At 45.2% G+C, this 13,687-nt stretch overlaps 1 protein-coding gene across 1 annotated transcript in view; it reads left to right on the forward strand.

The window, feature by feature from the left end:
• Positions 1–13,687, forward strand: part of T265_13440 (hypothetical protein) — a gene marked incomplete at both ends in the record, with an annotated part of 70,260 nt that overhangs the window by 38,905 nt on the left and 17,668 nt on the right. Inside the window, 8 exons of the mRNA XM_009168857.1 lie at positions 485–835; positions 1,513–1,674; positions 4,992–5,034; positions 6,148–6,313; positions 7,428–7,679; positions 9,363–9,700; positions 10,620–10,777; positions 12,741–12,907. Of these exons, the coding sequence (XP_009167121.1) occupies positions 485–835; positions 1,513–1,674; positions 4,992–5,034; positions 6,148–6,313; positions 7,428–7,679; positions 9,363–9,700; positions 10,620–10,777; positions 12,741–12,907 (1,637 nt within the window). The remainder of the gene's footprint in view (positions 1–484; positions 836–1,512; positions 1,675–4,991; positions 5,035–6,147; positions 6,314–7,427; positions 7,680–9,362; positions 9,701–10,619; positions 10,778–12,740; positions 12,908–13,687) is intronic.

Here is a 13,687-nt window from a genome sequence, read left to right on the forward strand (position 1 = left end):
ACTTGATCGGTCTATGTGATTCTAAACTGTATTTACAGCAGGAATAGGATTTACCATAAGGGTGAGATTGCCTTCGAAGGGGTCAAATACTTTTCGAACCCGGACGCATGTCCTCAGAATCCTAGGAATAAGGTATTCTGAGTTCTCTGCACAATCAGACATTACAACGAAAACCAGTGTTTTATGACTTGAATCAAGCAGTATAGTTCCGATACACCCTGGGTTGCTTTGAAAAGCTCTTGGTCAATGTCTATAGATGGTTGTTAGTGATAAAGTAACAGGACTTCAGTTTCACCTTTTGCAACAACCTCGGTTACGTCCTCGAATTTCGGCTCACACATACACGCCTTAAATCGGCATCGCACCGCGGTCAGTTTGTTTACCGTCGGCTGTTTCTTCTCTCATCACATCACTTCTCGTTTGAATTCATGTACAGCCTGTTCCGTCTCTATTTGTGTGATGCTTCTTCACTTAGCTCCATCAGGTGAAGGAAGAGATTCTCCGGAGGCGGATGGAACACAACTCAATAATGCCACCCAAATGTCCAAGGATAGAGCCACTGATGAAGATGCAGGGGATACGGAAGATGACGACAACCAGGAAATGGCAGTCGATGAGGAAGATGAGGAGGAAGAGGAAACCTATGAGCATCCACGTTCCAAAAAAACGTCTAGGTCGAGGCACTCTATGAAGCCCCCGAAATTCGTCAAGTTACATGCATCCTCTGCTGTGAGTCCTTGCCAGGCAACCAGCGCTGGTGCAGCTGTTGGGCTGCCTCACTTGGGCTTGGACATGCTGTTGGAAGAGACGAAGGTGATTGAGCTTGAAGATACAGGTAAGAACATCTTTTGGCTTCTGATACCTCCTAGACTCGCCACCCTTACCCTTCTTAATGAGTTTATTTGTTTTTTGTTCACGCTTCTAGGTGTAGAGGGATTGATGTTTGACACAAAGATGCTGCAATGAGTTTCAGCATACGTTGATGTACGCCACATGACACCGTTACGGCAGCGAAGAATCGGTGTTAAACACTGATATCATGCTGTCGATGATGATGATGACGTTAAAAGATTTTTGGTTAGGTTTCAGGTCTCTCTGGAATTTAAGCCCAGTGTAAAATAATAGAACGTACGAAATGGGCAGAAGAAAATTACGGGACCACCTCATAGTGCCATTTCGTCGAAAAGAATTTTGACGGTTTTTCCCAACAAACCCCCCTGGCTATCTTTAGAAGCGACTTACTTGCATTGTCTAGATAGAGCACACTACTCAAAGTTGATGAAAGCTCTTCGGCAACCCGCGGGCGGTTTCCTTCTTGTTGCTTCCAGTTTCATTTCCCGAGTATCCTTCAGACTTAGGTTCCCTTTGAACCCAAATACACGCATCCTTGTTACATGCTCGTTATCACCACTTGATGCCTTAAGCAGACAAGAGTGCGGGATGTTTAAAGAGGATAACGTGTTCGGCCTGTACACTCATCTGGTTTTGAACAGAGGCTCACCTGGAAACCAGCTAAATCTCTCGTTTATGATATTCTTAATCAACTGAATGTGCTGCACCAGACCGCCCCAAGTTTCAGTTGCTGCGTGTTGTTTTCCTCGCTCCGTCAAGAAGAGACTGGATCTTACCGTGGTGTGATGGTTTGTGTACCCCGCAACCCATTCAGCTATACTGGTGTGTGTGTGTGTATGCGACGCTCGCAGTTTGTCATATCAGGTTGTTGAATGGTTAGAGTTCTGACGATCACAGTCTCATGGCCCTCCGGGTTAGAGGTCGGAACATGTATGCATGCATTTGTATTTCCGGCCAAACACCGTTGCCTCGTGGTCAGGTTTTTGAGCCAAAGTCTTTGGTTGATGACCCTAATCGTCCTCCTGTCTAGGTGTGGGTGCCCTGGCTGTATCATAAACTATTTACGACCAGGAACTGCACTAATGAACTCATGTCACGTCAGGGAAGACTCCTTACTTGCTGCATGCGGCAGGGAAAATAAGCGAAAACAGGCTACTAGTGACGCCTACCTTCCTCCTCTTTCACATACATTTTCCTCCCCCTTTCCTCACCCCACCAAAAACTCTCCCTGTTGGGTTAAATGCAAAGAGTGAAGACTCCGTTTGTCCTGCATCAGTTTTGCGAGCAACACCTGTGCATCATTCGGTGCCGACATCCTCGGATATCTCGGAATCAATTTTCAGGTCTCGAAGCCAAATCGATCTGGCACCCTTCCATTTTCGCACTCTGAAGCAAGCAGGACAACAAGCTGCTGTTGTTGTCACACTGGACTCGCTTGGCATTGGTATTCTGCGTCTCAGAAACAAGAATTCAAGATGCAACTCCACCCGCTTCCGAACACACAACCCAGACGTTCTAGGAGATACTGCGGCAGGATGTGCAGTGGTTGGTGTCGTTCTAAGTCAGTGAGCGGAAGGATCCTTGCTTGACTGGATGCCTGTTCACTTGGCGACTTCTCTGAAGGAGTCTCACAAGGGGAAGTTAACGAATGTCTGTTTGTTGCATCTGCTTCCGCCCCAAATGACCGTAGCTCTGAAACCTTCAACGAAAAGATTCATAACACCCTGAATGCCCGGTTGTGGCGAGCTGAAAGCTCAGATATAGTTGTGGTTGTCAGAGACCAGAATACACAAGTGGGCAGACTTAGCGCATCTGAGACTCAATAAGGTGGTCGATATGGATTGGACTCGGTACGTACGGACAATGGTGAGAGATTGATTCAGCTATGTACTAACCAAGGGTTGCTTTTATGCATCAATAACATCCGAAATAATCGAGTCATCTGGCCACGTGATGTTCTTCAATTTCATGCTGACTATGAACTCAAATTGATCGCATCACCATCAGTTATAGATGGCGCGGATCAACAACTGACTACCGGTCGTTTTAGAACACATTTGTGGATTCCGATCACGCGTTCGTCCGGGGTCGCTTATCCCTTTGTTTTCAAGGGCCACATAATGTGCGTAGAAATCACTTCGCCACGGAGAGACTGGCAGATCCTGATATCAGACTAATTCATCAGAATAGTCTTCTGGAGTTTCTTCCAACTGAACCAGTAACATATGTGGATTCAGACTTGGACGAGATCACCACCTGCTTGCAGTACTGGGGATTTGCTTGTGGCACGGCGCCACTAGGCCCACTCAATCACTGAATATTAGACCCAACAATAACACTGCTTAAGTCTCGGAGAAATATTGATGCCGGCACCGAATATTACTTGGCCGACGAATTAAGTGAAGTAAAAGTGAGCGTGCGCGCTGACCGCGAAGTCTGATGGACTCGGAAGGCTAAGGAAATGGAAGAAACGCAAATATCCGGGAATTCCCGCAAACTAACTCAGTTGATCCGTGAAACCCTGAAGTCATCAGGGGGATCAGAATGGAGCGATCATCTTGAGTAAAGAAGAACATTTCGACCGTTCGGCCGAATATTTCGCACAAAACTTCCTGTGACCAGTAGCTGTCACCTTCAATTTTAGTATTATTGGATTCCAAAGGCGCGTTTGACACGATTGTTCTGCTTAACACGCTTGGCAACAGGGAATGCCCCGGAAATAGGTAATACAACAAAGCCTTTGTATCCTCGATTGCGGGCGTGTGAGAGCATACGGTGAGCTTTCCGAAAGCTCCTATACACAAACAGATGTTCGGCATGGGTGCCCACTCGCCCTATTCCTGTTTCAACTTCGTGATTAGTAATATGATGAAACAAAGGCAGGAAGGTCTTCAGAACTCCGGTGTTCAGATAGCATCTGACAAAGTCCTTGTCGATCTGGATTGTGCAGATGACATGGTTCTCGTCTTCGGAGAGAAGGCGCAGATGCTTTTGGATCAACTGACCAAAGTCATCTCTTTCATAATGAGGCACTAGAACGCAAAATTTCGGTCGTGCAAGGGGGACTTTTATTGAAGAATGTATTCAGACCAGAAGTTGCGTTGATTGCTCCATGTATTTTATACGCCGAACCATCGCTTGCGGTGTTCAGTTCAGAATAATGGAAGCAGAGGGGTGCTCAACCTCTGACCTGGCAGAGGGGTATGGGAGAGATTACGAAAAGTCTGGGTGCTTTCGGCGCCTTCCAGGATGGGGACTGAATGATCTCACTGAGCCTAGTTGGAGACGCTGCAACATATGGCTGCTAATCGATGTCAGTTGTGTTCTTGTCGTCAGTTTCTATCCAGATTGCCTGATTGAGTGTCTGGAGGTGTAGGCACCTCTAATGATTGTAGTAAGCTAGAGCCAACTCCCTTCCCCGTCTACTTTTATTCTTTTCTTCACAATAAGGCTTTCGACTTAGTCGTTGTTGTACTGCAACGAAGCATCGGTGTTGAGTACTGATGTGCTGTCGATGATGGTGATGATGATCCGGCATCGTCCAGATATATCTTATGTTTCGTCGTGTATGTGTAGATGTTGGACTGGCCGATTGGTGGTAAGTCTCTACCTGACTGCGGCCAAGAGTACACCAGCACTGTGATTATTCAAATGTTGATTTGCTAACCGTCTTGAAACACCAGTTGTAATGTTATCCACACACAAGTATACTCAGGTGACTTTCAAGGTTATTTTCTAGGCAAAATGACTGAGAAGTATCAGCGAAATCTCTCTTGATGAGTCTGTACCAAGTGGTACTTCTACATTTGTGAACGTTTTAACTTTCTCAAGCCAGTTTACAAAAGTAATATTCTTACGAATCCTGTGTTTGATTTTTGGTGATACCTGTCACTCGTGATCTACGGTAGTTCAGAATGAATGATCTATAGTGAAAACGCACGCAATCTTATAGTTGTCTCGCGAGGTATGAGTAATCTCTGTTGTATTTGACAATGTCTTCGCTTCACATTATCTATGAGTTCTTTACGGCAGAGGAGAATCAATTTTGAACGCTGATGTTATACTTCCGATGATGATGGTGATGATTTATATGTTGCTTACAATTACTTCTATTTGCCTTTCCCCTTTCTACTTGAAAGCTGTCGTGGCTGCCGTCACCAATCGGGACAGTGAAGATTTAATGTATGTTCGTGATTTTCTCTTCTTTTTTGCTTGTGTGCTGTAGTTTTCTGTCTCCATTGGGGAATCACCATGATCTTAATTGAATGCAGCTTTGCAAAGAGATTAGCTCAACTAACCATACAGGACATTCTGCTATTGTTTCTCCATTATGTAACACACCTTTATTAGCAACAGAAAACGTGGAACCCCTTTTCTTCCGACTAGATTCAGAATAGGTGTTATGGAACGCTCCAATTCGTTGTCCTCCTGTAGAAAGCAGAAGTAAGATCCATTGCCAACTTCTTTTCCCGCTGATTGTTTGGTTGATGTATATTGTTATGAGCCATAGCCCAGAAGTGACCGTCACAACTGCAACGGAAGTAACGTAGTGCCCGGCTACTTTACTGGTATATATCGAGAAGACTAGGCGTCCTTGGTCATTATAGTTTTATCCATGCTCTGTCTTGATTCAGACCAAAACTTTATAAGCTTGTCGGAAACAAGACAGGTATAATCGGTGCGTCAAGTGTGGAGCTCTCCTTCTGCCGACCACGCCATCTCGAGCTCTCCCACTGTTATATCTGCTGATTCGTCGGCCTGTGGTATTTGCTGCTGACCCGCTCCAGTGCCTAGTGTCGGAGAGAAAACGGCTCACGGAAGGGAACACAATAGCTATATTCCAACAAAGTGGTTGCGAGAGCGCGAGTGCGTGCGAGTGCGAAAAGTACAACGGCCTCAAGCTTTTTATTGGAAGGACACTATCTGAACTTGGTCCAATGCTGACGCACGCGGTCTGGCTTTGGTACGAGGCAGCGACGTGCTGCATATTACGGAGGCGTTGTCTGACCTTAATCAACGCTGACTCGAGCTGTCTGAGTTTGATGCAAGGCTGTGACGCGCTGCAGATTGAGGGGGCGTTGTCTGTCTGGTCAATACCTAGCGGAGCTGAAAGTCTCCGTAGGTTCCGGGCATTCAGTCGTTACTTTCAGGAAGCTGACCTTCCTGATACCCACGTGAGCGTTTTAATCTCTTAAGCTGTTTTTCATTGACTCGAGTTTACTGGTTTCCTATGTTCATTCACTTCGGTATACGGCTTATCACTTATTTACATGTATTTTACCCATACCACCACAGGATAGTCGATAACTTTACAAACATGGACAAGGAGTATCTCGAGACCGGATCAGATGTGGAAAGCGTAGATAGTTTTGAGGGGAACGTACGATTCTTCCCGTCTGAAGATGACTGCGAAGTTGACAACCAGGACGAGGAGGAAATTAGTGGTGTATTTTCGACCTTAGTAAGTTTTATCGCTGGCATATATATCCAGTCCATCTGGTTTGTCGCACATTTTCCGCATCAGGTGTACTTCCTTCAGAACATGAAGTACATTAGCCCGCGTGGGGGGATTTCAAACCGGATCCTGGAACTCCCTTTCCACACGGAAATTTCGAAACATAACAATCCAGTTTCTGGACGGTGTCTTGCGTACAAGTTCCTCCAAGTGACCGACAGTGTTATTGCAGTTACAAAAACGAGTAGAGCTTGTGCTCGAAATCGGTCGTAGAATAATGGTACAGTAAGCCAGCTAGTTTACTTTTTACCGTCCCTAGCTGACATGCGTATAATGACATTTCTGAAAGTTTACCGAGGAAGACTTGGTCAAGTTTGTTCCTCATGCATTTGTGGAGGCTGCTACCTACCCTGCGTTAGCAATCCAGCGCTTTTCTGATCAGGTAACTATGGTTAATTGGACCGTTTAGACATGTACCTACGTCGCTTCAGCCGTTCGCTTCCCGCATTTCGAAACGCTAGTTAGTGAAACGCTTAGATATTGGTCATTTATCTTCCATAACTGAAAACATCCTGTTGCTTCCTGTGATGTTTTCACTTGTAGACAAAAATATAAGACCTATGTTTTTATAGTGAACAGACATACGGTTTCATTTCCGCTTACAAACGTACCAAGTTCTCTACCGGGGGCGAGATGGCTCAAATGGTTAGAGCGTGAATTTACTGGCCGGAAGGTCCGTGTTTCGAACCTGACTTCTGCCTCTCGACTTCTGTCTGGGCTTGGGCAATCTGGCAATATCTCAGCCCTCGTACCTCCCTCTGGTTGCATGGTAGCTAGGCACCGAAGGGTGTTACAGGTGAACGATTTTTTTGCCGGTGCCTAATTTCCCTGTGCGTTCTGTTCTATTACATACAAAGCCTTTCCCCCCATTTCAATTTGGATGGATGTGTAACTCCAAGACTTGCTCTTTTCCGTCCAATTTTCTTCCAAAACACGCAGAATTCAATAAAACCGCTTCAGAATGTCACCTTTGCTTGATTAGGTCGGGGTTTGGTTGCATATTTTGAACGTTCGCTTGTTCCTGAAATGCAAAAGGCACAGACTTTTCGGATGCTTTCAGCTATCCTTTCCCCTTCAACAGTCCCTGAACAATGACCAGCACCGAGTGACTCATCATAACGAGCGTGTCTACAGGCCAGGTCCAGCCAATGTTCTTCAGGCACTGACTATGTCATGTTCAAATGATTTCATCAATTTGGAACGTATGGAGACTATTGGCGATAGCTTCTTGAAATTCGTTGCAACAGTACATCTGTATTTGACCTACCCAAATGCACACGAGGGCAAACTGAGTCATATGCGGAGCCGTGTGGTAAGTTTATGCTAGCGTCGACCTTGTATCCTTTTACTAATCAGTTAGATCGTACTTTGTCACTTTTTTGTCGCTGAAGCATGTCGACGTCGGGAATCGACCTAGGCTGCGAAGAATTGCCAAATTATTCAAAGAGCTCGGACGGTACCGACTGTCGAACCAACGGACGATGCGGCAGGATCGACCATATAACCGACGAGATAAATTTCACGAGTGAGATTCAAGGAGATTAACCCTAAATGTTCATTCAGGACAGAAGCAGTTGAACCAATAAATAGGACAACCACTCCAAAGAAGAACCCTAATCACTAATCACCCTCAACGAGACACGTATGAACACTCCTGAAGCTTTGCTCATCGACCCACCACTAAACTGCGATGCATCAGGACTCTGCCGCAGATCGATAGTGTTTGCTTGATTAGTAACGAATTTGCCCAGTTCGGTGAATAGACTGTTGACCATATATGAAATGCACACTTTAAGGGACCGCGACCTTTGGTATCGGAATTGCATTTAGAGTATGAGTGGGTGACATTTTCTCGTTATTTGATGGTTCTCTTTGTGCACTCCCTATTCTGGACAGAATTTCTGATGTGACCCCTAGTTTCCTGTGGGTATTATACATTCAGTGTTTTTAGTATTGCTTCAGGAACTCTGAAACTACACGGTTACGAACTTGAGATTTTTACCAGTTTACCTATCTGGTCAGCTTCATAAGCCATGACTGTGCCGTGATAGAAATTGGTCACTGTTCGCGTCATTAGGGCGCGAGCAACATTTGTCATTATGCGTCATTTGTGTTGCGAGAAGCTAATTTCACTGAAGTTGGAAGGATGTGTGCACAAAGGCACTATGTGAGCAGTCTTGCTGTGTGGTTATGAAATATGGCTCCAATATGGTTCCAAACGCTTGGACATTGACGCCTTCCCAGTGTATCAGGTGTTATCTGACTGTAGCGTGATCGCACTGAAGCAATACGTATGCGAGTACTGTGCAACACAAAACTCTTCAGGTTAAATTAGTCTATGCATGTATTATGACTGCCCAACCACCATCTACCAAAAAAGCACTGTTTTTAACTCTGAAAGGCTCACGAGGGACAGGCCATGACTTAACAGCGGCAGCTAAAAGCGGTTACGGTCGAACTAAGTGTTTTTTTCATCTTTTTGGCTGGGTTCCGTTGGGTTATCCTTCAGGATATATCACGTAAGCGATGTGGATGTAGAGCATCCTATCACTCTTCAGGGGACTGTCTGTAGTTGCATGCTGGGCTCTTCCCGAATGATGTTGAGTCAATCTCACTGATGCCGTCTTCGATATGATGCTCAGATGTGTTTACCTCATTGCTTTTCTCTGATGCTTTTCTATCTTAACATAGGGCTGTGATGACCGGCCATTTCTTCCCTTTCATTCTTTACTGGAGCATTCCTTCAGACAGTTGCGTAGCACAAAAATTTACTAGTAGCATGTTGCTTTTGAGGGATAGACCTCCACTGCCAGCGATTAATCTGTTAGTTTATGCCCACTTAAATTCACCGAGAGTGTCGCACCACTTATTGTACGATGGGTACTTGGTGGGAAACATTGTATCTGCTTAATTTGCAAAAAGTTTTACGTAATTCCTGTGTTGCATTTGAATTATTCAATCCATTCCATATTCGATTTGCATTTCTTCATCCTAGGTTTGCAATTCCAACTTGTATCGTCTGGGTCGAGCAAAAAATCTCCAAGACCGAATGATTGCCTGTAAGTTCGGTCCGTACGAGAACTGGGTTCCGCCTGGTTACGTTGTTCGTCATGATCCGCGCTTGGTGACCAAAACAGATCACAACTCACTCCAAAGCCCCACAAGGCAATCGAATAAGGAGGTGAACCTGAACATTTGGTCTACAGATACTTTGATGGACGACGAAGTACTTCTGGGTATGAAGGTCTACACCGAGGAGATAAAACCGATCGACAATTTCGCCGTGTCACAATGGGACCCGAATTCTCCTGAGGTTGTGAAAACCCAAAAAAGGTGTGCCTGTGTCGCTAAAATTCTTTGTGGGGCTCATATATCTGAACGTATCTTTTTTGTTAGTCAGCCTTTTAACTAAGTCAACCTCCTACTTCCTTCGGGTGGCATGGCAGCCAGACACCGGAAGGGTCTTACAGCTGAACGTTTTTCTAAAAACTAAGTCAACGAATGTAGGTGCTCCTTTCCTGTCTTGCCTCCCCTGCTCATGATTTACGTCTCTCCACGGAGATGTACATTTGCGCGATATACTGTTTGTCGAACTAAGCAACTGTGTTGCAGACATCTCATTAGGTACACCGCCGCTAGGTTTTCTACGGGATGCTTACGCAATATCTGTTCGCTCTGCTGTTCTTATGATAGGTAGCTTCAAGCAGGAATCCTGGTGGTTAGTTAACATTTCGAACCAAACTTAATCTAGAAGCCACCAGGCGCAAAGGACAAACAGTTCTATGAGAATACTCAAACGTAGCGTACCATCCGAACAATCAACCACAATACACCAACCATCTTGAACCACATCACCGAAGGTAACAGCATGGAAACGGGGTTGTGCAATGTCAGAAGTCATCTGGGCGCCTATCATTTACAACACTGACTAGTTAACTAACCTGCCTCCAGATGTTCACCGTAATCCTAAGCCAGTAGGACTGAACAAATACTATAAAAAAACAGTGCAGACTCACGAGCCTTAATGGCCTCACCTTGTTCGATGGCGACACATCTACAGTTTAACTGCCTAGTACAGGGGCAAAAGTAATGACTATCCACACAACCGAAACCACTAACGTCCTTCCTGGTTGAGAGTAGTCGACCTACTTTAGTGATTTGGATTGGGCAGTATTCCACTTTCGAAACTGTCAGTTAAGCTGGATACGTCTCGTTCGCTTACCTTACGTCATTTTTGTTGTTCTTTCCTCAGCGTCGACCACTGTTTGGTCACAATTCAGCAAGCCATCCCGGACAAGTCAATAGCTGATTGTGTGGAAGCCCTAATTGGTTGTTATTTAACAGCTCGTGGTGAACGTTCCGCTCTACGTTTGATGCGCTGGTTCGGCATTGATTGTCTTCCGGGCCCAGGTAAGTACCTGTGTAGAATTTATGTAATAACTGCGAATAGAGCTAAGTGACCATCACCTTTGTAAGGTTAACTAGCAACACTCCGGTTTGTTCCATGTATTTGGTCTTCTTCCAAGTAGACAGGTCTCAAAAAGTAAAATATTTTTGCGTGACCAACTGACAGCAGCTGTCACGTGGTTCACCACTCCAATCCGTTGGTTCAGTTGCCAGCATTTTCTTCATTCAGTGACGAAATTATACGCAGTCAATAAAGGTTCGACGGAGACGTTTTCATTAGTATCATAACCTTGTATCTTCCGATTTTCGCTCTATCTTGAAAATTTATGACAGCTCTTTTGTGTCTTATCATCATCAGCATCAAAAAACCGCGTATTTGTTGTACAGTGGTTATAGCTGCTACTTCTTTGTTCATCGATGATAGGACTATTTAGACCTAGTATTTTCTGTTATTTTGTTCATCAACCAAATCCCCATCAGATAAGTAAAGGTGCATGAGAACAACCGTCATGAATTTGGCGCTTATGATTATTCTTTTAAGCCTGTGCCAGGCCCCCGTTGCTATGTTATCTCGGTATTCCCCCCTGAGGCAGTTGCTCCTAAAATTAGGCGCTCCAGTCAGTCTTTTCAAGTTCAACGGAGCTTCCACATTCCCATCACTCTCGATTAAACAGTCCTGGTGGGTTCACTCCAAAGAGGGGAAACATCGGAGACCCGTTTCGCTCTCATTAGAACACAACGTCGGTGCATATCCTTGGCTATGTCGGGCTTTGAACTCAGAACGCTCGGTAAGCATGCTACCACCAATGCACTCTGGACGAATCTGAACTACCGCGCCTAAACAACCAAGCGTGTTCATGCTTGAGTGATTTTATTGGTTTACTTGACTTCTTGTCAGTATTCAGCCTTCCTACTGCTTGATACTGATCTACCAAACTAAATACCTTTTTTGTCTGAATCTTAGGATGACAGAATTCCTAATCTGATCGGGTGACTTCGTATTAGTCCCAATTTCATTAAGATGATAGGAGTGAATGTCACACTAGTGCTGTCTACGAGCTTCGGTTCTTCCATTAAGCCAGTGTTTTGCGGCAACAACCCTGAAGGTGGTCCCATCCTAATAATACGTTTGTGTTGGTAACCGGTTGATCATGACTCCACCAGCAGCAAGGATGAATTAGCGCACCATTGGAGTAAGACTTCTCGTACTGCTTAGCCAAACAACGGTCTGATATCTTCTATGGTTGTTTATTTAATTTGGGTAGACGTGTCACGCTTATTTCGTTATAGTTCCCGCAGGACACCGGAACCGCTTGCTTTTTCCGGACCATGGCATACTGTCCTCATAGGTCATTTTTACGCTTGATCAGTTGGTTTAGCCTTACCTACCACATCTTTGTATCAGTAGATGGTTGGCCGGTACCGGACACTCACATGATAGCTGTTGATATGTGGTTCGGAGACAATGTGTCGACATCCGACATCTAGCTATAAACTGGCAGTTTACAGGTCTGTCCTTGACATGCATATTTTTCATTGAGTTAGTAGTCAATCGACTTTCCATTCCCATGAGAAGTACCCACAAGATTTTCACAGTGGAACCTTGAAATATCCGTCAGTTCTGAGGCAGGATTCGCTTCCGAGGGGACGGTTGAGCTTTCTGGCAAGATCAAGTCCACGTGAACTTCATAAGGAAGCACATGGGATTTCTTGGGTGCAATATCAATCATTAACGTAGTATGAACGTAAAATTCGCCTTCTTGGCGTGGGCACTAGAAGCATCAGAAGCACCTGGATGCACATTTCGCTTGCACTACACAGTTTTATCGCGTGATAGCCGGTTTTGTTCAGTAGTTCCCATTTCTGCCTGGCATTCCGTTCCTTTTGTGGTATTTGTAGAATGATGACCTGTGCGTTCGTTTCCGCTCCAGTCAGTTTTCTGTTCGTCCATATTTCCTGTTTTCAGATGTTCATCTTCGCCCTCGAGGAGCGCCATGGGCCGTCCCGCCACCCCTCATTCCCTTAAATGACCCTCGGCGAGCGCAACTGGAGGAAGCTCGACTTTCCTGGCGGTTCGACGAACTAGAGGCTAAGCTTAACTATAAATTCCGGGATCCCACTTTGCTCATTCAGGTTTGTGTCAAGACTATGTCCTTGATTTTGAGACCATCTTACCGCCTATCTATGATCACGTTTGGAACACTCAAACGCGTTGTTTCCCCTTGGTGCATATCTCCCGTTTATCGGTAGTACGGCAATTTAGTCGGACCAGCTTTTCCGAAAAGGCATCCTTGACTTCCGGCAAGCTCTACTCGTTTGGCGTGTAGAGCCTTTCTGATGATCACCTATACAGTCGTTCTGGAAACAAAAACAGTGACAGCGGGGTACGAAGCGTACTTACTCTGATTCGCCGCTGATTGATAAATGTTTTACTAACTCTATGCAACCCTCTTTTGTCACTGAGAATGATTATCGTAGAGGGTATTCGAATTTCGAAAAGATGGGCGACCTCTTTCTTCTGAATGATGTGATTATCCCTGCTAAACCTGAGAAGCTCGGACAGGAATCATTTATCTAAACTTGTGTGCTGCCGACTGTCGGAGTGTGTGCTGACGCTGCATCGAGTTACATTCATCTTAATTGGCTCAAGTGGTTAGAGCGCGACCGACAGCACTCACTCCTCGCTGCTGCCAGCTGTTCGAACCCCCGAGGCTAATGCAATTCCCACACCGTGAATATCTGAAGTCGTTCCATCAGGATCATCACATACGCAAATATTAATATCCGAATCACCTAAGCACGTCCCAAGCGATTTGTGTTGCATGACCGAGTTGGGGTATGGTCTGCGAGCTGTGGATACACAGCCCGTGACAACAAAAACAAGATCTGAGCAAGAGATACCTGTTGCCCATT

This window comes from Opisthorchis viverrini (genome assembly GCF_000715545.1).
Source record: "Opisthorchis viverrini unplaced genomic scaffold opera_v5_67, whole genome shotgun sequence".
NCBI lineage: Eukaryota > Metazoa > Platyhelminthes > Trematoda > Opisthorchiida > Opisthorchiidae > Opisthorchis > Opisthorchis viverrini.